The sequence below is a fragment of the Metarhizium brunneum genome, chromosome 4 (assembly GCF_013426205.1).
Source record: "Metarhizium brunneum chromosome 4, complete sequence".
In the NCBI taxonomy this organism is placed as follows: Eukaryota; Fungi; Ascomycota; class Sordariomycetes; order Hypocreales; family Clavicipitaceae; genus Metarhizium; species Metarhizium brunneum.
In genome coordinates, this window is record NC_089425.1 from 218432 (window position 1) to 245050 (window position 26619).

General features: G+C 51.0%; 9 protein-coding genes across 9 annotated transcripts; 3 read left to right on the forward strand and 6 right to left on the reverse strand.

The window, feature by feature from the left end:
* Positions 1–1107: 1107 nt before the first annotated feature.
* Positions 1108–2262, reverse strand: G6M90_00g067310 (uncharacterized protein; the record flags this gene model as incomplete). The annotated part of the gene is made up of 2 exons (XM_066130851.1): positions 1108–1124; positions 1188–2262. 2 exons carry the CDS (start codon positions 2260–2262, stop codon positions 1108–1110), a joined length of 1092 nt encoding a protein of 363 aa, XP_065986992.1.
* Positions 2263–3532: 1270 nt separating this feature from the next.
* G6M90_00g067320 (uncharacterized protein) lies at positions 3533–4405 on the forward strand (the record flags this gene model as incomplete). Its single annotated transcript, XM_014685005.2, has 2 exons — positions 3533–3553; positions 3656–4405. The coding sequence occupies 2 exons, from the start codon at positions 3533–3535 to the stop codon at positions 4403–4405; spliced, it is 771 nt and encodes a 256-aa protein (XP_014540491.2).
* A 177-nt stretch (positions 4406–4582) lies between these two features.
* Positions 4583–5569, reverse strand: pld_1 (Phospholipase D; the record flags this gene model as incomplete). The annotated part of the gene is made up of 1 exon (XM_014685006.1): positions 4583–5569. One exon carries the CDS (start codon positions 5567–5569, stop codon positions 4583–4585), a length of 987 nt encoding a protein of 328 aa, XP_014540492.1.
* Positions 5570–6968: 1399 nt separating this feature from the next.
* On the forward strand, positions 6969–8825 carry G6M90_00g067340 (uncharacterized protein; the record flags this gene model as incomplete). The annotated part of the gene is made up of 1 exon (XM_014685007.1): positions 6969–8825. The coding sequence occupies one exon, from the start codon at positions 6969–6971 to the stop codon at positions 8823–8825; it is 1857 nt and encodes a 618-aa protein (XP_014540493.1).
* A 1233-nt stretch (positions 8826–10058) lies between these two features.
* On the reverse strand, positions 10059–11678 carry G6M90_00g067350 (uncharacterized protein; the record flags this gene model as incomplete). The annotated part of the gene is made up of 1 exon (XM_014685008.2): positions 10059–11678. One exon carries the CDS (start codon positions 11676–11678, stop codon positions 10059–10061), a length of 1620 nt encoding a protein of 539 aa, XP_014540494.2.
* Positions 11679–13714: 2036 nt separating this feature from the next.
* G6M90_00g067360 (uncharacterized protein) lies at positions 13715–14675 on the forward strand (the record flags this gene model as incomplete). The annotated part of the gene is made up of 3 exons (XM_014685009.1): positions 13715–13817; positions 13881–14151; positions 14213–14675. The coding sequence occupies 3 exons, from the start codon at positions 13715–13717 to the stop codon at positions 14673–14675; spliced, it is 837 nt and encodes a 278-aa protein (XP_014540495.1).
* A 152-nt stretch (positions 14676–14827) lies between these two features.
* G6M90_00g067370 (uncharacterized protein) lies at positions 14828–17878 on the reverse strand (the record flags this gene model as incomplete). Its single annotated transcript, XM_014685010.1, has 2 exons — positions 14828–16065; positions 16117–17878. The coding sequence occupies 2 exons, from the start codon at positions 17876–17878 to the stop codon at positions 14828–14830; spliced, it is 3000 nt and encodes a 999-aa protein (XP_014540496.1).
* Positions 17879–18623: 745 nt separating this feature from the next.
* SAT4_4 (Satratoxin biosynthesis SC1 cluster protein 4) lies at positions 18624–19806 on the reverse strand (the record flags this gene model as incomplete). The annotated part of the gene is made up of 2 exons (XM_014685011.1): positions 18624–19059; positions 19139–19806. The coding sequence occupies 2 exons, from the start codon at positions 19804–19806 to the stop codon at positions 18624–18626; spliced, it is 1104 nt and encodes a 367-aa protein (XP_014540497.1).
* Positions 19807–24054: 4248 nt separating this feature from the next.
* On the reverse strand, positions 24055–25658 carry G6M90_00g067390 (uncharacterized protein; the record flags this gene model as incomplete). Its single annotated transcript, XM_066130852.1, has 8 exons — positions 24055–24167; positions 24244–24433; positions 24501–24659; positions 24715–24898; positions 24966–25078; positions 25133–25292; positions 25383–25450; positions 25518–25658. The coding sequence occupies 8 exons, from the start codon at positions 25656–25658 to the stop codon at positions 24055–24057; spliced, it is 1128 nt and encodes a 375-aa protein (XP_065987040.1).
* Between the last annotated feature and the right edge of the window lie 961 nt (positions 25659–26619).

The following is a 26619-nucleotide window of genomic DNA, read 5'->3' on the forward strand; positions in this document are numbered from 1 at the left end:
TTGTGCCGCGCCTGGCACACGGTGTCAATCCTTACGGGGGTATAACAGATATTTTTGCTAGCAACAACTCCGACCTGGCTTATCTACCGGCAGACAATTCAAGCCCTTATACACCTAAACAGGTTGTGTCAGACTGAAACGATAATCCTCAAAGAGAGCTGCAGGAAATTACAGCGACATGAGACTCTCTGTAAGTGAACCCGCCTCGGCATTGACTTACAAGCGAGACATGTCAACATTTGACCAACAAGGAACCTATTTTACATTCCAAATTTCTGAAGACCTAAACAGCCACGGAACTGAGCGAGGAAGCACCAGAAGCTCTCGGGCTCAATAGGTCGATAATGGAATCCTCTAAGAGAGCGCCAGTATTTCGGGGGAAGCGCACTATATAGGCATCTGATAAAGGCACTGAATCAAATAAGTAGCACGCTTAGATGCTAGAATTAAAAGTCAAGTGGACATGTGATATCAGGAACATAATTTAGTATTAACATTAAGACCTTTCACCCTTCAGCCAACTACATATAACACATCCTCAGCCCCTAGGGCCCCTATTACTATCAATTCATACTTGACGTAATAGGGTATTTCTTGCGCAGTAAACGAGGATGTTCCTGCAACTTATAAGACCAGGGTTGTGAGAGCAGAGATCTATTAAAGCAGCATCACGCTAACACACAGTATAGCTTCAATCATGCGCAATGAATAGCAAAACGAGACGCAAAAGATAAAAAACCGAACTTTCCTGTTTAACGAGGTAAATCAACTATCGTCAACATTTTACGTTACCACACGTATCTGGACACATTGGCATAGTAAGCTACCATTCTAGAGCCATTTCTCTGAGATAATGCCAAAAAAAAAGAAGAAAACACAATTAACCGGTCTTGCGTCAAGATTGAACAATTTCCCATCCGCATCCAGTGACATCATCTTCCTCGCTCCATAGTCATTATCCCACACAGCAGTCCAAGAGATACAGCCCACAAACATGACCTCACCCGCATCCGGGTGATGCGAAATCATTCTCTATACCGCGATACGCCACAGCGGTTATTAGTCCCAAGTTGAAGCCGGAGAATTCCAACATGTACTAGTGTAGGGTCATCGAGAGAAGATCGCTTTGCATCAGGTCCAGAGTCAGCAATGGCTAGACATGGCTCGGTGCATTTTTCCACACTTACAGGCCTTTCCCCCCCCTTTTCGTACAAAGAACAAGGTTTTCTCGGACTCTCTAGCATTAGATTTAGATCGAGACCTCCTTGTGCCGTGCGAGTAGTGCCTTTGGTCTTTGCGTGCTGTACTGCCTCCGATACCCGTCTGGTTCTGCTTGTTGTCTCCATTGGCGGGCAAATCTGTGCGAGTGCTTACCGAAGTTGCAAGAAGGGAGTTGCTTGTTGCCGTAGTAGAATCAAAGACGGAACCATGCGGCGTAGAATCGCTATCGTACTTTGATTGCTCGTCCAGCGCTTCAACAGGAGTTCTTGGGCAAGATACTGCCTCTGTTTGCGCAGGGAGCTGTTCATGGCCCAAGTTATCTCGCAATTCTCTGCGCCGGCTTATTTGGTATTCGCAGTCTTGGCGAAGTTCCTCGGAGGCTTTGATAACGGTTTCGTTTAGCTCCTCGATTTCGCGCCTCAAGTCGTGCTCTCGGGCCTGGCTTGCTTCCAGGTCCTTTTTGAGCTCGATTTCCCTGTGCTCGGCGGTTTCGATTCGTTTTTTTAATCGCGTCAGTTTCTTGTCCATCTCCATCTCCATCTCTGCCATGACTTCTTGCGCCTTCTGCGCAACTTCGAGCTTGGCAAATTGTACAGCGTCGAGTTCTCTCTGTAGCCTTTCGATCTCACCCGCACATTTCTTGTGCTGGGCGGAAATTCGAGCGACGTCTTCTTTGGCAATGGCAAGTTGCGACTCGAGCTCTCGCTCCCGTCGACGATTCGACGTCCTCGACGGTCTGTCTTTGCAAATCTCAGTGGCATCGTCGTTCTCCCACGCGGGTGCTGCTTGTGCTTTGCCCTTTCCCGGGGCAGGCCTGGCCGGTATGGCAGGGGCTGCTCTAGAGCTCTCGGCTTCGGACTGCAGCTTGACCGCATGGAGCTTACCTTCATATACTTCCGTCTCGATATTGGGTGCTCGACGGTTTTTCTGTCGCCCAGACCGACAATGTTGAGTGGCGTTCTCAAAAGAGTATACGATGTCCCTCACATTCTCTCCTGTAGGAGTGGCGGTCTGAGGACAGGTAGGATCGATGCCCCTCATAATGTCAAGAGTAAAATGGCATGTGGCTTTGACAAATGGCTGCCGAGTTGGAGTATACCAAGTTGTTGCGCCATGCGTTGACACGCCGACCTCTTGCTTTCAGACGGCTACTTATTGTTATATATGACTGTCCAGTTTGTAAAACCTGACTTCCCCGCCTGGATCGGAAAGCCTGGACTCTATGTACGGACATGCAGGACAAGGATCTCGTGCGGATGAGGGTGTGGTGATGGTGGCCTGGCGATCAATCCGCGTCGGCAGTAATCTTTGGCCGGCAGGATGGTCGTTCAGCTCAGGAGGCTGCCATACTACGGAGTACTCTGTACACTTTTCTTGAGCTTGTACCTTTGGAAAGTTTGCCAATGCTTTTGTGACAATTGCCCACGGTGGACAGAAAATGTCTCACAAGATTGTTGTCAGGCCGCCATGCATGGACTTTCACACGCGCGAGTGGACAAGACAGCCTCACTGTTGCCTTGCAGGGAACAAGACGGGGAGAGCGACGAAACGAGATGTCATGAATTTCAACCACGTCACCCAGGCTGTAGCCGCCTTGGCGGCCAACGTTTTGCATACACTAGCCAGCCCTTTGCAGATGTAGCCGGTCTTTTGAATGAGCCGACTCGAATCAGGCTTCACGGCGGTTGGGTGCGAGCAGCTTCTGTGGCATCTACTGGCACTTGCTATGTCGCATATCAACCTGACAAGACCTATCTAGATGCCCGCGGGGGATTTGAATTGGGTGCCGACATGACACGCCTGAGAAATCTAACGCTCACAACCAACCAAGTAACAAATAAACCCCTTACATATGTAGGGTAGGCTATGCCTCTACTCCTCTTCCGTCAAGGTTCGCGGTACCGAATACAAGAATTCACACCTTAGAGGTTTGCCTATTCTTATGGTACCCGGGGCCCGTTTGCTTGTTGGATCATATCGTGAAAATGGTCGACAGATGTGTGCTCAAGTGGAATGGCGATGGTAGGAGCCTGGGATCGTCGACAAAAGGGTATTCCCTATAGAGGGCTAGGTGCAAATGCAAGGATGGGAAAATCATGCTCTATTCTGATAATCTCGTAAGGTCTAACTAAGAATAAGGCTGGAGGAAGAAGAACCATTGTGTGGATGGGTTTTCATGCATGCGAGGCTGCTTGCTTTCCCGTGACCACGTGACCCTCATCACTCCCCTCCCCAGACGGCATCAACATGGGGTCTGGATTTCTTCCCTCTGCACCACTTCCACACTCGAAAATCGCAAGCAAGTCATAATATGACAAAAACCGAGGCTCCTGTCCGCCCCGTGGCGCTCAGTCCCTACGGTCGCCTACAGCAAAGAATGGCCCAAGATCGCACGCGTGCTCTTTTTGGCGACTCACCGCCCCCCAAATGACAGGCCGCCCCGTACCCCGAAGGTGACATCATCTACAACTGCAATAACCGCTTTGTAGTACGACACGGTGACACCATCACAAAATATACCACATTCCCTCATGGTTTCGGCACGCATGACCATCCCAACGAGAGTCTAGCGCTACGCTTCATCAAAGAACACACTATAATCCCCGTCCCAGAGGTCATCAGCAGTGACTGGGACCGTATCACCATGGAATACATCGAGGGTCAGACGCTAAAGGAGGCCTGGCCAACCCTAACCCTCGACCAGCGCTCCGAGATCCTGGCTCAACTGCGTGACTACATTGCGCAGATGCGACGACTCGGCGGTATATACCTCGGCCGTGTGGACGGCCAGGGCGTCGTGGTCCCGAGCATCTTCATGCGTTCGGGCGGGCCATTCCGCACAATGTCCGAATTACACGACTGGCTTGTTCGGCCCCCGATACGGTTGGAGGCCGAGTCCATGTACTGGCACCAGATCACCACCCACCTCGGCGCCGAATATCCCATCGTGTTTACACATGGTGATATTGCTGCTCGAAACATTCTGGTATCTGGCGGCCGTATTGTTGCGCTTCTCGACTGGGAATTTGCAGGGTGGTATCGAGACTACTGGGAATATGTTTTTGCCTTGCGGGGGTTGGATAACATTGACTGGAAGACACTCGGCGAACACATTCCCTCTCTGTTTACCAAACGCTACGATTTGGAATACATCCTTGTCCAATTCCTCCTCAGGATTTCCTAAGAATCATATTCCAAACTGTCCTCTACAATTAGAGCCACGGCCCCCAAAAGCAAAGGCATATGTAGTGGGAAACTCTGCTTTGGTCGTAATCAGATACAATAGAGTGCTCGGGAATCTGCAGCCTCAACATGATTTACAGCTTTCTCTCCGCATGTAGCTAACAAGACGCCTAGGTGCTTACCACGGACTATCATTTGCCGCTGCCCAATATCGCCCATGGCCATTCCTATCCACCCATTCTCTGATATCTTGATAGATGGCGCGAGTATCCAAGTTGTCTCGAAATGGGTCATTTTCAGATCCATATATAATTCCATCGACGCCGGCATTCCCAAACAAAAAGTCGACCACGCTTCTTCTCTCCCCTCCGTGGAGCGTCCAGGCGAAGACGCGCCCAAAGTTTCCCGACTCCATGGCTTGGCGAAGAACCGTGCACGTATAAACGCCGTCTTCGTAGCAGTTTCCAAAGTCCCACGTTACCGACGAAGCCCCGTACGATAGTACCCGTCGTGCAGTTTCCGTCATATTGGCGTTACGAAAACGCTCCTGGAGGTCTTGTCCCTTGCCATCCAAGTTGAGAGCTTCGTTCTTGTTGATGTGGCGCGAGATAAAGTCGTACCCAACACCCCAGGCGGTATCGTCGGCAAAGCCGTACAGCACACGAACACCCGCCGGCTCCAATATTTGGCGTGCTTGTTCCTGCAGAGCGGCCACCGAGCAGTGTCGCCAGTCCTCGTCATGCGGATCGCACCAGTCCGGGTCTTTGATGTCCAGCCAGACGAAGGTGAGGTTGCTCCCGGCTTCCCGGGCCTTGGCAGCGGCTCGGAAGAGCGTTTCGACGGAGTCGCCTATATTTTCCCAGACGCCGTCATGATCCCCGAACCATCCTTCCTTCCAGGCCGTGACGTCAATCTCGAGCGCATTTGCGCCCTGACGTAGCGCCTCCGCGACTTGCTGTGTCGTCAACACGCGGTGGGCAACTGCGTAGACTGGGCGAGGACGCGCGGCGCCGTCGTTGGGCTGCGCGCCGGCCTGGTGGAAAAACTCGACGACGGTAAGGAGATGCAGGAGCGTAATGGTGCAGAAAAGTGTCAAGACGATGATGAGGATAAGCGAAGAATGCGACTTTAGCAGCCGCTCCATTGTACTTGGAGCTTTGGTCATGACGGCCAGAGCCAAAGTGCTCGCTGCATCTATTCCCGGCGGCCAAGGACGCTCCGGATTGTGAGATTGCCAAGATCTGAATCCGCTAGACGTGAAACCTGCTGCCCGACAACAATCTTACGGCTTCATCTTGCACATGTTGGAAATAAAGCAGTACTCCCAGGGTAGCAACTGGTAGAATTTTACAAGAGCATGGCTTGGGGACTCGGGTCCTTTTCCGGGCCAAAGCCTCGAACCAGACGTGATTCCCTGCGCGATGGTCATGCCGAGACCAAATGCTGGAACGTAGGTGGCTAAATCTGAAAGTTGGCGTCTGTGAAAACGGATTGGCGCCCGTCACGAGAAAGTGTGACGCCACAAAATATGCCACTCGACTCCTCGTCGGCCGATTGCGGACAGGTCAATCGTGGGAAACGCTGAAAGCAGCACTTGAGGGATACGAACCAAATCGGATGGGGTCGGCCATGTCCACACCAGAACCTTTTGCTGTGTTGCACCAGTGCATAAAATTATAAAACATCTGGTCGAGTATTATCAACGCATACGTAGCTGTGGTTACTTCCGGCCTTTTATCGTACTATTCTGAAGCGGCAGCAGCACCAAAAAACGCCTAGTATACTTATAAACATTATATGTATTATATTCTGAGGGGAGCACACCTTGAAAAAGTAGGTTTATATATAATATAGAAGCCCCAATTACTACTCCCAAGAAATGCTACCCATGCTATAAATATTGTTATTATATAGGATAAATAAAATTATTTTATGTAAACTTTTTACAAGAAAAGTATTTCTCCGCCACGAGAATACTTATATATATATTCGGGTAGTAAAGCGATAAAAATTCGTAATATAAAAATAGCTTTTAATTTATTTAGCTAGAATAATAATCTAAGAACTATACTATTATATTTAAAGACTTTAACCCCCAAAATACATCTCTTAACTAGGGCTGTAACTTAAAGTAGTATAAATATTATTATTAGTAAATATAGTTACTTATATATTATAATCCTAGAATATAGGAAATATAAAGAGTAATATATTTTTATATTTACTATTATTAAATAAATTAAGTTATATCACTCTAAGCTTTTAACTTTTCTTATATAATGTACTTTTATTAATTAAAAGTTTAACCCCGCTCTATATTTTACTATACTTCCGCAAAGCATATAAATAGAATATATCCGTCGAACCTGGCCCTTATTGCCTAGTTGCACTAGAGATCACTCCTCACATCGAGCTGCCTTTTCGGCCTACTTTAGTACGATCCCGCTGATGAAAGCTGAACAATGAATCAAAAAAGGCTGTTTCTCCTAATTGGAGGTCTCACGGTTTGTTTGGGAAACCTTGGCGCTCAGGATGCGTCGATCAACCGTCATGTTTCGTCCAACATGCAAACCAATAGGTTGGACACCCTCGATATGTGTTATGGAAATAAGCAAGACCCCGCTAGCCTATGGTCCAAGGAAGAATACACGGGCAAAAACGAGTTGCGTCATGCTAACCCGGGCAGGGTAGGACAAGATGTGCTAGATGGGCAGGTGCCGGAGGAGATGGCCATGACCATCCGCACTGAGGCAAAAACGGCACTGAAAAGCAGTCAAGACTCGGGAGGTTTTTACAGAGGCAAGCCAGAGATTATTTGGCCCGAGGTATGGAACGAAGGGCCTCAAAAGGCGGATAAGATAGTTCTCGAGTCGCCAGACCTACGACAATGGAATCTATCCATAACGCACGTTTACGCTTCTTGCCCAGGAACAGAGCCGGGCTCCGCAAGGATCCGATGCGTGTGGGACAATAAGGATAAAGACTTCTATGCATGGTCCGCGATCACCTTGGCTCTTGGTGCCACGTCAAGCTCAACGATTGTCCTGCCGCTCACCCTAACGTCTTATGTGAAAGACACGGGCTCTGTAAGTCTGAGACAATCAGACAGCAAAACCGTTACCCATAAATGGAGTGGTCGTGTCCCTCCAGTCTATAAACAGACGGACACATCGCTTTTTCCACAACCGCGGGCCATGACGGTGCATGCCGCTCCAGAGGCGGAACAGGAGCGCGCACGACTGAGACAACGCATGAAATGGGCCGACTTCCAACCCACGGGTTTTTATCTAAATCCGGAAACGCCTCTTATAATCACGGCTTCCGGGATCGATACAAACCCGTTGAAACCAGTCATCTTGGTTGGTACACCAGCATTAGTGCACCCCGACCACCGAAACGAGCTGATGCCTGCCCAACTGGAAGCGTCCAAACCGTTGAAGAACGGTGTCAATACCATTTCTAGTCCCTCGGGCGGCATCATCTATATTCGCTATGTTGAGCGAGCCGGCCAGGGCCGACGTCCCATCACTGTTTCGCTCGGCAACACGGCCCAACCGTTCCCTCTATTCCGCCCAGGTGAAACAACCAACAACCAGTGGAAAGCCATGCTTCATGCCACCAAGGTACCATTCGCTGAACAGAGCGGTAACCATGTTATTATCACCGGGCTGGCGGCTGATGCGAAAATCTACGCAGACAAGGGGCAACAACAAGAGGCATTATTGTACATGTACAGAGACATTATTGGCGCTCAAGACAAGATTAGTAGCCTGAATACTGCAGAACAGAGCCCGCGGGACAAACCTAGTTTGCTGCGACCGATGGTGGTGCAAACTAAGGATGGAGTGAATCCAAATTCAGCGCACTATCGCGCCGCCATTCCTTCCAAATTGCATCAATGGGTCTGGTGGCACCCGTCGGTCCGCTGGTCGTGGATGATTTGGCATGAACTAGGACACCATCGCCAGCATACTGATACATGGAGCTGGAGAGCCGTAGGCCAGAGTACGGCCAACATATACAGTCTTGCTGTTGGGCGGTCGCTGAAATCCTCCGGTCGCTCCTTGACAGAATGGTACAAAGCCAAGCAATATTTGGCGCTGGCTCCCGACAAGAAGGTATTCGACAACGCGGACGTATTTACGCAGCTTATTATGTTCGAACAAGTCGGTGTCGCGTTTGGCGGAGACGGCTTCTATCATGAAATGCACAAGCGCTCCCGCGCCGGACCAACCCAAGCCACCAATGCTGATGCTAAGCATTACTTTATGACTCTGGCTGCGCAAATTGCCAAGACGAATCTTTCTGTCTATTTCACAAAATGGGGACTCAAGCCTGAGCCACGCACCCTGAAGGAAATGGGCAAACAACCCTCTCCTACCAAAGATTACACTACCGTGCCCGTGTATGGGGGGGAGTAAAAAGACCGGGCAATGACTCTTGTGTGGGAATAACTCTTGCTGCTTTTAATTTGCCGTAATTTTTCCTCTTCGTAACGGCACCTGGGGCTTTGGACTTTTGCCACTTGCACTATGTACGCTACAAGCCTCGAGGGAACTGGATGTATAACGTAATAATATAAGACCAGGCCGCTCGTTTATGAAGAGCTTATATCACTAAACTAACATTCTTTTAGAATTTAACTAGGCAAATAAACTTAAAAAACCTAAAAAATTAATTGATGCATTCTTTTTAACAGGAAATTACAGAGATTCTCTCTCTCCCCATGAGGCCCCGAGGATTTTCACCAGGGCCCCGAGCTCTGGGCCCAAGTTATTACACCACCCCATAAAAGCGTGGCTCACATGTCTACATTTACTGGAAGCTTAGGACAAGAGGTAACAGGTTCTATAATTCATAAAAGCGTGGCCTGGGGCATGCTTGAAAACAATTACTCTGGATAACACCCGCACAAGCAAGGCATGACAAATCAAGCTATAGATTCAGCATTAAGTAATGACGGAATTGACTACGTTAAGCCCAAATATAGTCAGAACAGAAATTCCCTGTGATATCTGCTCTTTATTCCTCGTGCTTCTACTTTACTTTTCCGGACCTTGCATACTCACGCCGCACCCCCACCGCAACGCGGAAAACGCCAGAAAATCCGCCATTCCAAGCAAATAAAGCTCAGTACATCCAAAGTTTTTTTGAAATAAGGCAGCCAGGATTATCGCGCTGGAGGTAGTTAAGCCGTATAGTAACTGGTTGTCGGCGTACTTTGAACCGGGGGAATTGCAGACTAAGATTTATACGAGATAATGAAATGGAAAGAAATGAATCTTTGTCTGTTTGCATGTGTAGTAGACGTATAAGACCGCACAGTACACGGCAACTTGAACTAGCGAACATTGAAAGAAGTAGTCTACTGCGCTTTACTAATAAAAAACAATGATATGAGAAGCATTTAAGAAAAAAGGAAAGGGTAAAAGTGACCCTGTCAGAAGCGCGTGAGAGACAGTGCGACTATTTTGCTCATCGCACAGTGTAGACAATACAGTTATAAGTTATAACATTGAAACTACCGTTGACGTGACATGCTTGTGCTTATGCCAATGTCTTTTTTCAAATACACAAAAACCAAACATAAAAAATTCCATTAGTTGCCACGACTCCTTGTGTCCTCCCCTCGACCCCTCAACCAGCCCCGTTCACTACGGCAACTGGAACTCACTCACAACCGCCGCATGGTCCGACGTCCACTCGTTATCTGCATGGTAGGGCTCCGGCTTGGGGTCTCCCACGACGACGACATCCGAGCGCGTCGTCTTCAACTTCTTGTGGTAAATAAAGTCGATGCGATCCATGGGCTCGGGCCTGTCGCCGTTGAGCCTGCGCACAGGCGACCACGTGTTGCCCGGAACCTTCCACGGGTCGCGGAACACGTCGCGAAACGAGTCCTGCCACTTGGCGTCGAGCACGACACGCCGCGAGACGGGCCAGGGAAAGGGGTCCCTCCCCTTGCAGTGCAGGTCGCGCGTCTTCATGGTGTAGTCGAGGTGCGAGGGCGAGGCAAAGTCGCCGGCCAGGATCTGCGGGAGCAGCTCGAACTCGGGCTTGCGCTCCTTGTACTCCTTGAGCCGGTGGACAATCTCGTAGACCTGCTGGACGCGGCGCGCCCACTCCTCGCGCCGCTGGATGTAGTTTGTGCTGAAGTTGGTGAAGCACAGGTCGTACGGGCCGTAGGGGGCGTTGTTGAGGTGCACGTTCCAGACGAGGAGCTGCTTGGCGTCGCCGTCGAGGTCGACGCGGACGATGCCCCCGGCCTCGATCTCGTGGTACACGCGGCCGATGGGGTACCGCGAGAGGATGGACACGTCCTTGGCCTGCCAGACGTTCCAGCCCAGGGCCTTGGCCAGCCGGCGCCCGTCTTGGAAGTAGCTCTCTTGCAGGGCGACCACGTCGACGTCCTGCGAGGCCAGGAACGAGACCTGCTTGGTGTGGTAGTCGACGACGTTGCGGCCGCCCAGCCAGAGGTTGAGCGTCAGGACCCGGATGTTCCGGACCAGAGGCCTTTTCAGGGGGGCCACCGGCACGGCTACCGGCAGCACGGCGGTGTCGTTGTCGGCGCTGGTGGCTCGGACCGAGAACCGGCTGAGCCCGGATTTTTTGGGCTTGCCCCGTATGACGCCCCGGGACGTGACGTACACCCAGTCTGCGTTGCTGGGGGGAATCACCGCGTACGACATGTTGCCGTTCTTGACGTTGGTGAGAAGCCCGCTGATGTCGGCACTGAAGGCGTCCCCCACGCGCGCGTTGTGGGTGGTGAAGGTCTCGGGTATGAATCGCATGGATCGGTTGCGGGAAATGTACACGTCGGCTGGGTCGGCCAGCTCCTTGTAGCCTTTCTGGGCTAGAAGATAGGCAAGATATCTGCCAGCTGGGAGGTCAGCAATGTCAACCTCGACGGTTCCATGCGTTCCGTCGGCCCAAGCCCACGCCAAATGATCCTGAACCCAACTGCCGTTGACGGGGGCGCCGTAGTAATCGTGCCAGATGCCGATCCAGTTCTTCGAATGAGGTTGACCAGTCGAGAACTCGAACGTGACACCAGTACCGTCAATCACGACCAAGCGTCCGGGTTTTGTCGTTTCGGGAGGGCGAGTAGGGAGGGGAGGGGGAACATTCGAGCTGGAGCTTGTTGTGTTTGCATCTTTGGCCGTGGCAAAGACGGCGTATGCCGCAATAGTGGTCGAGATGAGAGATGAGAGACGCATGGTAAAGCCGGCACTCGAGTGAGTCTTGCAAAAAATTCCTCCCGGCCACGAGGCCATGATGAAAACCACCCTCGCAGTGGTACGTGTCCATTTATACACCCGGGCGAAATTCTTGCACGAATTCTAGCAAAGTTTGCCCATGAAAAGGTACTTGTGTCTGCTTGGAGTCAAAAACATAGATATGAATCGGCATGTCGATTCAGACGTCGCGTGTGAGCTACGAGCTTGACTATGCCAGACATAGCTTGGGCCATTCTTGTAGTACAAGACACTTGAACTTTACCATGATGTAGTCTGTAGTTTCGGGCCTGTGTCCATGTACACATGTACATGTACTCTCCGAGGCCCTACTGTGTCAGTTCCTGATGGCCGAATTCTTCATAATAATAGTTTCGAATAGCGTGCGTGGCTTTACTGGCGCGCTTGAGGCGGCGCGCAAGGCACGAGCACTACACCGCAAGACGTCGACTGTCTCTCGAGTCCTCGACCGGCTCCGACTTGAGAGCACTTGAGGAGTCCTCACCCATGTCCGTCCTTGAGTGAGGCCTGCCTCAGCGGGCATCTCATGCAAGCGCGTGCATTTCATCCATGGTAGCATGAACAAGAGAACTGAAGATCTACAGGCCAGAATGACAGTCAATACACTCCTCCGTGGTTCATGTTGCTATGCTAGCAATGCTGAATCTTTTAATTGCGTGTTTAGGCAACACACTTTTTGACCATGACACGCGGCGTCGTGTCCATCATTACCTCTTTGTCCCACAATGCCCGGTTATCACTAGCAGAAAACCTTCCAGAGTACAAGATGATTTAAAGTTTGACCAAATACGGACCTTATTTTTAACCTTTTTTTTCTTCGCAATGCTGACTCATAGGCCATCTTGGCACGTACTGTGCATCACGCGGCTAAACTAGAGCCTGCAGACCAATATCGCCAAAAGGGCATATGCAGAGAATCGGGCAGCGAAAAGATGATTGCATCAATTGTATCTTGCGGCAGTCAAGGATTTTGTTGGAGGTAGAGAATGGCACTTGGATGCGTCGATCCGGGCTGCAAGGAGTCCGCACGTCCAGACACGCAGACAACGACAAGCCACGGTGGTTTTTCTACTCTGTGCACAACACCCGCAGGAATGATGTCATGGCACGGTTCTTCATTGCCCTTCCATGGCTGCTTCGCAGAGCACCAGAGACGCCACTGGACTGGCGTCCCGGCCGAGTACGCCAATGCTCAACCGAGTCAAGACGGCCTCTTTTCACCACCGGCCGAAACAAAACTAAACTGGATAAGAGATGAATACAATAAACCCAACCCATACGCAAACACTGGGATTACACGCGACGGGAACGAGAGTACTCACGTCTCGCCTCCTTGGGCCACGGGATATTCACATCCCGCAGGCTCGGTCTGCCGGACGCAACCGGGGTAAGGGAGCATCTGACAAAACACTGGGCCAGGGTTGGCTCCCGACGTCGTATGATGTGCGTGTCACTCCATCCCCGGCATCGTCCGCGAAGCCCAGCAGCAGGGATGACCCAGCATAAAACCTCAGCCCTGTCTGTCTATTGCTCCTCCACCCACGTTATGCGCCAACACGCGACGTCTTCTCCCACAGCCAGGACAGCAAGAAGCCTTGTGAGCCAAAGACCAAAAAGTAGACAAATCCGACATTGACAAGTCACAAAGATGCCGTGGTTGGGGCTCGTGCTAGCCGTGTTTCGTTCCGCCAGAAAATGAATCGGCACCAAGCATGTCGGACCAGGATGCTAATCCCCCACAATCACACCACCATCTGCTGTTTTTTTTAGAGCCTCAGGGCCAGACCTTGCCCAAACACGGCATGGGGCAGACGGGTGCGAAAAAGTGGCAAAATGCGTCATCGTGTAGGTCATGCCATGAGCGCGTCAAGTGACTGGCGTTATATACCGCGGAGCTCGGTCGCGGCCGACTCCAAGTCAACAAGACACCCTCCGCATTGACTTGAAGTTTGACCAGACCTCTTCAACCTCAGCATACACAGCGACAGCGTACACCAATCCCTCCACGACATTGACAGTAAAACATTGACCCCCGCCGTCACCAGTCTCCCAACATGGCGTCGCCGGTGCCCATGAAGCACATTGACAGAGAGGATCTCTACACCAATCTAGAAGCTCGTATCCAATATCTGCATTCCTTCCTAGACTTTTCAAGTAGTACGTTGCACCGTGTTGCCTCCAGAGCAAAGGGAATGACATCTCACTGACTACGCACGCCAGACGACATTGAAGCGCTCATCTCGGGCGCAAAATACATCAAAGCTCTGGTCCCTGCCGTCGTCAACATCGTCTACCGCAAGCTTCTCCAGTACGACATCACCGCGAGAGCCTTCACGACCAAGAACACCACGCAGGGCGGGGAGGTTGGCGAGGCCCTCCACGAGGACAGTCCCCAGATCGTACACCGAAAGATGTTTCTGCGCGCATACCTCAACAAGCTGTGCTCGGATCCGAGCAAGATGGAATTCTGGGAGTACTTGGACAAGGTTGGGTACGTAGTCTCTTGAAAAGCGCAACAAGAGTTTGCTGGCTGACCACACCCACACGCGCAGCATGATGCACGTCGGGCTCGGCAGAAAGCACCCGCTGCACATTGAATACGTCCACCTCGGCACGTGTCTAGGCTTCATCCAGGACATCATGACCGAGGCCATCCTGTCGCACCCCCGGCTGCACATGTACCGCAAGATTGCGCTCGTCAAGGCCCTCAACAAGGTCATCTGGATCCAAAACGACTTCATGGCCAAGTGGCACGTCAGGGAGGCCGATGAATTCGGCCTCCTGGAGACGGACGTGGTCATTGAGAAGGAAGGCTATTTGCACGGCAAGAAGATTCTCGACGACAAGCTCATGGCGGATGCCGGCGCGGGACTGCCAGCGCCCAGCAAGAGCCAGTGCCCGTTTGCGACCAGTCTGCCTATTCCATCGCCCTTGAGGACCAGTATCGAAGTAGACAACGAAGAAACCAGCGTGCCTATACCGGCATCTCCCAAGGTTGAGGTTGAGGGTAGATGATGGTGTGTTTGTGTCACGGAATCGAGGGGGGCGGGCAAGCAGGCCTTCACGTGAGCGAGGTGTCATCCTTTGCCACTTTGCGGCATTTTTTTTTTGGATTCGTATGCATATACCTTTTGATCATTCAGTAATATAGCGATCGTCATGTGGACTCATGCCAATAGCGTCATGTCGCCACTTAAAATCCCGAATAAACTCTCCATCTCCGCGGCCACAATCCTCAGCTCGTCTGCCACTTGTCCCGTAACAAGCACGTATGCATACAGCAAAGCATAATCGCTCTCGGAAACAACAGCACCAGGCTCATCCTCCGCATAAGAGACGCCGGTACTGTTACTACTACCCGCTCGGGCCCGGTCGATGTCCGCCCGCAAAGCTGCCATGTTCTCCTCTCTAAATCGCGAGATTTTGCTCAGCAGGCGGTCGCGAGTCGTAAGTATATTCGGCAACGAATCTGTCAATGGATACTCCAGCATCATCGAGCTGGCCAGAACCTCAAAGATGTGGCAGATGCGGTCGCAAAGAACAACCCGCTCTTCAGCCGTGACTTCGAGCAAAGCCCTTTCGCCCTGCGTCAACCTCCCTTTCGACTGCGTCACCAGACTCATGGCAAAAAAGCTATCCAGAATCTTGGTGGCGCTCTGCATGATTCGTCCATTCGCCTGGAAAGGGAATGGACCCCGTAGTTCAAATTCGGAGGCGGCTGACTGGCGAAGGCTTTCAAGGCGGTCTGCATATCGCTGCAGGGCAGCCTGCTCGCCGGATTTGAGATAGCTCTGGGAGCAGTCGCTACGTAATAGGATGGCTAGAGGCCCCCGTCTCCAAATCAGTCCCATCTGAAGGAGCAGAACAGATATGCCCTCCTTAAACTTCCTCCGAGCAGATATGGGCCAGATGACACGACACACAATTAAGCCCCAGAGAATGCCGGCTGTAACAGAAATCGCTCGGTGCTTCACAATTTCCATAATGAGCGGTTGTACTCCGCCTTCGTCGTCATCCGCGTCGTCCACTTTCTGGCTCAGGCTGTATGCGTACAGGGTCGAGACATTGTAAGCCAAGATGGTCATTCTTCCTAACGGCGCTTGGCCACGTGCGACAATGAGATAGAAATTGAAAAAGCTCACGGCCCACCCCAGGATAGCGAGAACAACAGCATTCCCCTGGCTCAGATTCCAATTGATGATGGAAAAGGCCGCACCAAGAAAGGTACCAACAAATCTGGACCAGCCCGTGGTGTTGGAAGCCCCAACCGTCATGGAACAGACAATCATGAATGATAGCAGGCCCCATTCCCCACGGTAGTGATTGTACGTGGGCCGCGTGGCATCCAAGAAGGCAAACATTGCCCACAACGATGCTCCAATTCCCACCTTGATGCCAAACAAAACTAATGTTCCGTTAGTTGATAGACAGTCACCTGCTTTTATGCAAAACTTACTGTCGTCACGGGCCACCTTCCTCAATGTTCTCAGCACCATTCGCGACATCCTAGCAAGCCACTTATTCTCATCGGGAGATGCTTGCCAACTGTACGTGTCCCTCTGCTGCGACATTGAATCGGGTATTCCCTTGGGCACCGACGATTTCTTTATGGGCTTGATAAGGTTCTCGGAGTCGGACGACTCGAAGGGAGGAGCAGACATGCTGTAGCTACGAGGCGCGTCGGCCCGCCACCACACCAGCCACCTCCAACTTCGCTTAGAATGGTCGGTGACATATCTCAAATCTTCCAGCATGTCCAAGTACTTTTGCATCTCCTCACCAAAGGATTGGAGACTGAAGCTAAAATGCCCACATGCTGCTGCCATTTCCTCCAAAGCGACGTTAGTGGGGCTGCGGTTGGAATCGGCATGACGTGTTAGCAAATCGTAGACGTGTTGTAAAGCATCAACTCTCGAGCTTGTGAACGTGGCCAACGAGACTGTCAAAGCCGAGCGAAAGCCTTCGTTGATGTGTATTTCATACTCAGGTGGGCCGCCGAACACGGGCTCCTGAAGAACGAGAGAGAGCGTCTCCGTCAGGTCTTGCATTGACGGTCGAATCATGTTGGTAAATGTCTCAAAGAGATCTGATGCAATATGCGAGGGATCAGCGACGTTGCTGTTGAGGAGCGTCTGTTGTGTCTTTGCCGCACTTCTCAGACCCCCGATGGATTGCGCCAGTGTCTCCATTGCTTGCACGATTGATCGTTCCACGGAGTAGACTTTCTCGCGGCCGAGAAAGTATTGCTCGAATTTTGATTCTCTCAGACTTTTGAGAACTGCGGCGTGCGTCTGTTTGTAAGCGGACGAAGCTTTGGAGATTTCGTTTGGGTGGTCATGCCAGGTATCACCTCGGAGGAAGCTCGAGTTGACTGCGGTCAGCACGTCGCCAAGCGCTACCGACGCCTTCACCATCGATTCCCGCAGTTGCGTTCTTGCCGACACAGGCCAGATGAGTAGGTTGACTGCAGCGGCGCTTGTGATGCCCATTACAAGCATTTTTAGAACCTGAGCTATCTTTTGGTTGGAAAAGATGTTGTACACGACGGCATTCTCCTTGGTGACGACGGAAATAATTGCGATGGAAGCCAGTGTACTGCCGACATTGACAAGAGGATTGTTCATTCGTTGCTTGATCCATCCCATGAAGCCAAAGCCTCCTCCTATGAAGACAATAACCACCAAGGCATGGGCAAGAGTCACCAGGCCCAATCGGGCTCCGACCATGACTGAGACGACCATGGAAAGAATCGAGACAATTTCGGCGTAGGCGACGGCAAGAATGGCGATCAAGATAGCCTCTATCATAGAACCGGCAGATCTCGCAGCATGGAAGTACACCGTGATGGTGGCGACGACATGTTTACCATCTGGCCTGCCCAAGAAGTCAGACAGCGGCCCAACAAAGGTAGCCAAACTGGCCAGTGTGTAGGCAAAGGTGCATTTTAGCACTCCGCGGCCCTGCGTCGAGTCGAGCCATTCCGCAAAGCGCAATACATGGGAAGAAACGGTATTTTTCACTTGGCTGTAGCGCTTCAGGATATTTTGTCGCTGGGGGAAGCGTGGTGACGAGGCTGCATTGACCGGCAGATTCGGCGCCTCCATCGAATGCAAAGACGGGGTTGTGGCATTTTCGTTTGGGTTGTTGGATGGTATTGTAGGGATCGTAGAGTCGTGATGCGAAATACCACCGTCAGTCTGTATCAGCGAAGAGGCCATACGGCCTGTTGCGGTATTTTGGACGGCTGCTCTGTGTTGTCGGTCGGGTTGCGTGGATGGTGAAGGCAGCTATCGCCCAGATTCGCCACATGCAGACTGCACGAAAGGACGATGTCTGGAGGTGCAGAACGGATAGCCCTCGTAGCTCAAGCAGCCGACTTGAACCCAAAGGCAGCAAACGAGACGTTGGAGCTGTGGCCAACGGATGGTAACGCACTTGACTGATTGCTCAAGGCAGATGCGCCATCGAGCCGTTGAGTGATGCCAAGACTTGGAGAAGGCTGGAGCCGCAGTTCACCAAACCCCGGTCACGCGTGCCGCTGATGGGACGATCAGCTGGCACCAGTTGCCGGGTTTGGTCTGGTCTGGTCCAATGCTTGTCCCTGTCCTTGGCCCACACGTGCCAGGCGTCGACCACCAACATTCGTTCGTCAAACCTTCAATGTTCGACCCAACATCTAATGCGGACAGCTTGAGTTGGAGCCACCACCCGTGTCAATACCGATATGTCTGTTACCACAAACGTGTGGGCGGGCTTGATTGCCCAGGCAGCCGATTAGCCGCGACAGCTCAGTGACAGCTCCACGACGAAAAGACAACGTTCCCCAGCTATCATCGACAAACGTCAACGTTGGCGCCACCTGTGCCCTAGCAGTCTTCTGCCATAATCGTGGGTTCGAAAATAGGAACAAAACTAACATGTCTATATTCGGAATCTATAGTGTCTATTCAAAAAGAAAACGCATTAGCTCAAAGACGACTCCGACTTGGCGCTTGCTCTGTCTCGGTTGTCTCGGTCGCGAACAGAGACAAGTTGCAACTCGTCTGTTTCAACATATTTGACTGTGAAAGACTTCTGGTACCATATCCCATTGCCACCCTCGCCGGCTGCGTTGCCATCTCTTCCACTTTGGGAGTCGCCGCCCCCTCCCCGAGACCTCGTGTTGTGCATCTTGTCGCCTGTTCTTCTGTCGGCATAATATTGCTGGGTCGTCTCTCTGAGCCGAGGAAATAATCGAACCAGCAGCAGCCGGAATGACGGCAAGCAGACGCATATCATACTGACGTTGATCTCAATGTCGGACCAGATACCAACATCGAAGAAGTCCCAGGTTGGATTTTCGGTGCTATAGGAGAAGGCGATGAGTGATCTCAGGCGCAGAATGCTGACAATCGTTACACTACCATTGACATGCAAGTCAGCTTAAAAAAAAAAAGACAGTCGCGCTGTACCGCATTCGAGATTATGGGAAAACGTACAATGCGCCAACGGAAAACATGGCGGCCACTCCAGCCTTCTTTTTCCATCCTAGCCGGAGACTCCTCAGCTGCCACAGCGGAATAGCCAGCATCCAAACATCCATCGATATGCTGATGATGGCATTCGACCAGGTTATTGCGTTTATATTCAGGCACTGGCCCTTGTGTTCGCCGTCCCACATGACCCAGAAGTAGTTGACGGGCTTGCACTGGAAAATAGCAACCAGGACAAAAGCCAGGCCAAAGGCAATGTCGAAAGCAATGGTGCCCCAGAGCAAGCGTTGGACATTTCTGCTCGGGAAGATGCGCATGTAGAAGAAGAGCAGTGCGAGCTTGGCAAGCGACACTTCGGCCAGGTAAATGATTTCGTCCATGTAAAAGTACAGGCTAAACTGGGTGATTTGCTCCGGCGTCAGGGTCCAGATATCCCGGCCGATGCCATTGACGGTGAGGAAATGAGCGTTAATCACGGTACTCGGAATGCCCGCCACCAGAGTGAGCAGAGTACACCAGTCGTCGAGGCCCAGCTCAAGGCGCGCGTAGAATTTGTATGCAAACCGTTGCACAATGAACAAGGCGGCTATGATGACGAGCGTATTGCTGACAATCTGGTATGTTGCGGCCTTGTCTCGCATCGGTCGATTACACAACGTCTGTGTCATGTTCATCGTGGCTACCAGGTCTCGGCGGTTAGTCTTTTCATCTTGTTCGTTTATTTTTTGACCCTCGCAATTCGCGACATACCCAAACCCTGTTTGATTGTGCAATTCTTTTTGACGCAGCTCGTCATCTCCTCATTGATGGTCCTACTCTCGCAAATACATGTCTGGTCCGCCAGCTTGCAAGGCGAGTGGGATACAGTCGCGAACAGGCAGTCCAACTAGATCAAGCCGCCCAAGTGTTATGATACAGTCGACGTAGACACGATACAAGCGGTTTCGGGCGACCTGCACTTACTGCGCATTCCGGCATGTCGCCAATCGCAGCCAGCGATGAGTTTGTATCAGCGGAGCGGGAGAGCTGGACAAAGGCCAGCCCGGCCAATACTCGAGATAGCGCCACCATTCTTCCCCCTGGAAAGATTGACCTTTGTCTATGTCGAAGCCAAATTGCGACGATGTCAAAGGTGCAAAGCGCGGAGAAGACGGATCTGGATTGTGAAAACAGCAAGAACGAGAGCGGCCGCTACAATGGCCACATCGTCACCCATCCATCCATCTACAACAATGGAAACACGGAATATTTTACAAGAGGGTTAAAAAATTTAGATTGGTCCCGAGGCAGACGAGTAGCTTCCAGACTTGCGCAACCCCGAACCCGCCGTCGTTCCAGATTCACGGCACAGGTACTATTCGTACATGGGGAAAAAGCAAACAGGCAGGGATTCCGGGCGAATCGGGCCCAGGGAATCATTCAGCTGCAGAATGCGTCAACATGTGCATTTCGCGGTTGGAACTTTCTGCAGGCTAGGAGGACCTGGAGACATGCCAATGTCCCGAACGAGAACCTCTTCCGTGTCGTGTGGACCATATTCGCAGGGGCGGCCTTTACACACAGCATACATGCAGTCGACAGAGCGGGTGAAACCTGTGAGAACAATTGTCACTGCTACATTACACGATAGGGCGCAGCTGATGTCCGTCCGATTTAACGGCCCGACGTTGTCCTTTCACGAGTTGTGTGGATGCCTTGTCCGGCCCAGCATCATGGCCATGTCTCAAGCGTCCCATCGCCAAGCCGTGGGTTAGCTGGAGAAGTTGGATCGGCCTCTATTGACGCTCCTGGATCCTGATGCCGATGCTCGCCGATCCGCACTTCCTGGCACATGCATGTGACGCCGAGCACCCTGCATCCGGGGATGGAGACTGTGCTGGGACCGGGCAGGATTTGGCACCGGCAATAAAAAAGATTAGAGGGCCGGCTGCGAGGGACGGGTTCAGATGCGGCCAAATTGCTATCGAGTTGGCGGCAGAACGGTACAGCCAGGGCATGGCCTTTCGATGAAGCTGCGATATTCGCCCCTGGGACCCGGTTGGTCGCATCACCATCATGTCAAACCATTAGTGCCATCGGCCAACTTAAGATGCGGTCTGGTGGGCCTGCAAAGCGAAGTAGTATCCGGGGTTCCGGGTAAGAATTTTCTATGTCATCCGTCGCAGCATCTATTGACCAGACTGTTGAAACTCTGGTCCGCGGGGGTCGCTGCAACGGGTCGGCGCAATTACCCTTCTTGGCAAGACTGGACATTACCGTTGGAAGTTGGAACCGCCGGGTTGGGTTGGGCTGTTTGTTCCTGCGAAAGATGTAGGCTATTATTACTGTCTAGACTGATTTCACTCACCCAGCCGTCCCAGGGGATGAGCGCAGCGCGACCGTAGTTCTTGGTCGAGGAGCGCCCAACATACAATGTACGAATGTACGAATGCACTAATGCGTTCTGTGACGAAGGGCTGCTTGCTCATGTTCCATGGCGGCAACGGCATCCACTCCGGCTACATGGAGCCGAGTGTCTGGATCGATTGCAGATTGGCGACTTTGTTAGCCTCTAGCCCAATGAATGTGTTTGGTTTGACCACCGATGCGCGGTTCGGGTTAAAGACGGGCTGAAAGACTGATATACTGACAAATGGTCACCACAACCCTGCTATTCGTCTTTTCTCGTAGCATAACAGGGCGTCCGCTTCATGGCTCCTTGGTGAGATGGTCATGTTCTTACTCCTATTACTATCAGGTCCATTGTGCGTACGGACTGCTTCATGAAGAATGTGCCACGGCCCTACCTTGATGGGAGCTCGCGAGCTCGCGCCTGTGAAATATAGCGCTGGCCATGAAAGCAACCCATAAATACTTCAAGGCGGAAACTCTTTTACAATCGTCGTATCAGGTCTGTCTTGGTAGGTTGGACAAGAAGACTTGACGCAATGGCTACATATCATCAAGTTGTCGATATCACAAGTTCAAAAAGTCCTGATTTCAGCAGTTGGCTGCAAGTCTTTTAAAATCAAGAATACACGATAGGAACCTTTCTGAAGGGTAGAAAAGAGAAGAAGAAATTTCAAAGACAAGCCTGGTTGACAGTGAGTCTTATGAAGGGACAATAAATGGCGACACAGTATGTCTCACCAGGGGTGGAAGCGTTTCCGATTGGCACTCGGATTGTACTAGCTATGGAATGACATTTCAATTGTAGCATAGCATTGTGAAATCGCATGCAGACCTTGGCATTTATGCGCATTACAAGACTCGAGTCATTGCTGTTCTCTCGCCTGGGTACGGCCAGGCTGTACTCCGTATTTTTCCCTGAAGTAAAATCCAGTCAAGCGTTATTTTCTTTCAAAGGTCCAAGAAGAAAGAGCCTGTTCTTATATGCCAAAAGCGCTGGATACCTGCTATGCAGCGAGATAAAAGCACTGACTTTATTAGCCTTGAAATACAAAATCTCGTCGCAAGAATATTGCATGGAGCATAATAACAAGCGGACCTTATGTGGCGAAATATTATGGCAGTGTGACCAGTACGGGATGAAATGACTTTGATTACGTCAAAGGACAATTCTGGACTGCTCGGTGGCATCAAGTTCCACCAGACATAATATAATTCAAGCTTTGACTAGTTATTGCCATGTTGCAGGATAGTTCGCATCAACTACCATGGAGTATTGCGTAGTTACTACCTTTACTTGATATCGTTTGTCTCCATATAGCTCCAAAGTATAATGTTATCCGCTAGTGAATTTGCGTGGCTCTAGTTGGTGTTTTCTATTACTGCCTTACTGCCTGCGGTCTCGAACTGCATCTCTCTGATTCGGCAAACGACAAAATACAAGTCATTGGAAAAGCATGCTCCTTTACTGTTTCGGCATAAGAGCGGTCATCAAAGAGTGCGTATACTATTAAGCTGTTAAAGCTGTCCTGCGGTATTTAACTAGATGACAGCACCGAGGCTTTACAAATATGCCCCAGTAGTGTTATATTGCCGGGAAGCGGTAAGCCTTATGCCATGTCGGATTTTGCGTATAGTATAGTCCCTATGTACAGTTTGAACATTAAACCGACAGACTATTTAGTTAAATACTCGCGGATGCCCCCGTCGCATAATAATATCGTGGACTGTTGGTAAGTAATTCGTAATCAAGTCATTGCTTGTCTGTACGCATTAACGCCGAGCGGCGCTGGCAGCTACATCCTAACGTCGCTGACGCTCGTGCACTCCATAAATCGAGACCTGGGCATCTTGGCCCTGTCCCCGACCAGTATCTTCTTCTTTAAACCTTTGTTCTTGTTTCCTCTTCTTTTTTATGCTACTAAAGAGTAGCCTATACTCGAGGTATCACTTGAAGACTCCATGTTGGTCGCATAAGAGACGTCACTCTGCTTACAAGACAGGGACTCACTTATGCAGGCACGGGACCATCATGCAGCGCGCTTGTATCAAAGAAATACGATATATTGACTTCATGGGGAGAGAGCCGGGGCCAACAGCCTGTCCACCAGGAGATGATTAAATATTAGCCTCTCGGCTATTACAAGAGTTATTTTCACAAGACAAACGTCCAAGTTGGTACCCTACTCTTGGCTGAGAATTGCTTGGAATATATTGCACCGATTATTTTTGTAGGGCCGTGCAGACGTTAATAATCCGATGTCGTTTGCGAGTGGCTTGCGTATCGCCTACCGGCTGCGACGCCTGGAATGGGACTCCGAGCTAAGATGCAACTGCCAATATTGGTGTATATCCCTGAGCTCTGATTACAGTGTGTCTTATTCTTGCTACTTACTGTGAATAAAATAAACACCAAATTTTCGTTGTAATTATACAATTCAATACTAGCTTTTCCTATAAATACAAATCATCTTGGTGCTATATAATTCCTGCAGCCCTTCATATAAGCTGAAGCGGAGTCCATGTCAATCGAATTAAAATGTTACAGGTAATTCTTGTATACCAACGTCTTTATGCAGAGGTGTATACTTAATCTCAGGAATTGGCACTGAAATCTTGAGATTGGGAAGCTGCTGGAACAGAGTCGCTAATGGTAATAACATGGTCAGCACCTCTCCACGCCGCAGGCTCTTAATGATTCATTTTTGGGGGAGAAATCTTACAAAACACAGTCGTCAGCTCCGCCTTGGCCAGACCCTCTGCAATGCATCGATGCTCGCCGAAGCCGAAGCCGAGCGCATCTTGGCTCGGCCACTTGCGGTGCATGTCGAACTCGTCTGGTCGTGTAAATATCTCTTCATCTCGATTAGCCGACTGGTTCGACGCGATAACGCCCTCGCCCGCCTTGACAAGCTGGTAGAAGGCACTCATGTCAGCATGTAAACGTTCCCTTGTATATACCGGCGTTTTGAGTTACTACCTTTCCCCCGATTTCAATGTCCGTCATGGCTGTCCGCTTAATGGCCATGGCAGAAGCAGTGTGGTAGCGACACAGCTCTTCCACAAATGCAGGTGCAAGTGATGGATCAGCCGTCAGCTCAGCAAGTTGAGTTGGGTGCTGGAAAAGCGTCACGACACCCTGCCGAGTGTTAGTCACAGAAATGATTGCCAAGTCTTCAACGGCATGTGCGTACGAGCGCTATCATATTCACCATGGTCGCATTCCCTGCAACGAGAAGCAGGAACGCATTCTGAACAACATCGGCCTTGGAGATGTTTCCAGGAATCATTTGCTCCACTACCAGCTTGCTGATGAGGTCGTCCTTTGGGGCCGCAGCCCGCAGATCGACCAGCTTTTCGAGATACTCGAGAAGTCCCCTAACAGCAACATTAGCTCTTTGTCGCAACCATTCTCCCCTTTGCTCGTGTGCTCAGTGTCTCATACTTGCTAGCGGCTGATGCCTCTCTCGCGGATGCACTGCCATTGGTGCGGATAGCATTTTGTTCCGTGAGAAACTTAAGGTCCTCGAACGGGACTCCAAGAATGCTGTAGATGATCTAGAACCACGGTTAGTAAAACGCAAGTCGGCGCTACCATGGGAGCCGCTTTACAAATGAGGGCACTGGGAGTGCGAATTCCTTGACCAAGTCAACGGGCCCAGAGGCACACCCTTTGGCCTTTAACGCATCGAGGAGATCATCCACAGTCTTCTGGATATACGGCTGCAACGACTTGATATACTCGGGGGTGAAGAAATGGTTCACCATGCTCCTATAGGGGCTTGTTAGACAATGGAACCTGTGCACTGGACGAGTTACCTGCCTGTGTTTCGTGTGCTCCGGGGGGTCCATGTCGACAAACGTCGGTTTGGCCTTTGCCGCCTCTTTGCCACCAGCACTTAGCTCGGGGAAACCCGGACGCGTCCTAATCTTGAGCCACATGTTAGCCGTACATACCAAAGTAAAAACTTTTGTTCACGTGTCTGCGCGTCTTTACCTTGGACAGCCTGTTATCCGTTGCTACAAAGGTCACATCCTTGTACTTGGTTACTAACCAAGCAAGGCTCCCGTCAAAGAGCTCAACCCTCGACACCGGATCAGTGGCCCGCAGACGAGCATATTCGGCGGGAGGCTCCATGCCTGACGCCCTCAGGAAAGGGAATTTGGGTGGGCTAGCCATTTGGCCACAAGTGTATGCGAAACCCCTCGCTTGTACACAACGCGCTGGGACCCGGACGGCTAACACAGCTGGGTGAGGTCGAATAGAACTTCGTAGGCAGGACATGTATGTGGCCTGATTCGATATAATGTGTACGCGCACTGTAATTTGTCTTGGAATGACTTTCGGGACTTGGTCGTAATGGAGTATTTCCGGGGAAAATAACATGTTGCGAAACGTCGGCCACGACGACGGTATTTATAGCGAGTGTGACCATCAATAATAGCGGCACATATTTGTGATGAGTCGCCATGGTGGCAAGTATGCGCATTGAAATGGCTCACTCTGGCCAATGTTGTGTAACAGAGTTGCGGCCCGTTGATTGGTTTGGCAGGCCTCATGATCGTATGACACTCTCGACCAGTTTCCAAGCCAATATCAGACTAGGCATTAATAAGAATCGTTGCATCGAGCCGGGATACTTGCTTTTCAAAGACTCAGCAAGATTCCGGGATCAGACGGGGCAGTTGCCGTCGCTCAAGCCTGTACCTTGTAGTCTGGTTGAACACCTTGCCCTTCGGGCAGCCCTGTATCATCGTGTTTGCAACTCCGCGGCAAGACCGCAAATCGATCGGGCTGGATTGTCCACTATTGACCCACTCCTTGCCCAGTTCGTTTGGCTTTACTTTACTCCTTGATGTCGATAGGATTGACCAACGATTCGAGCACGGCAATGCCCACTTCACTGTCAAGGTATTTTCTGGCACAAAAGTCTTCAACTTTCCTTCGACTGGAATCCACTATTCAGACGAAGAGAAGACGAGGCGACCCTCCGTACACGATTCAGCTTCAACACTTCACACGATCAAATGTAAATGTCTGGTGCTAGTCAGCCGTGACGGCATGTCTACGGGAGCTGTCGGAAAATGTCGGCCGCTGT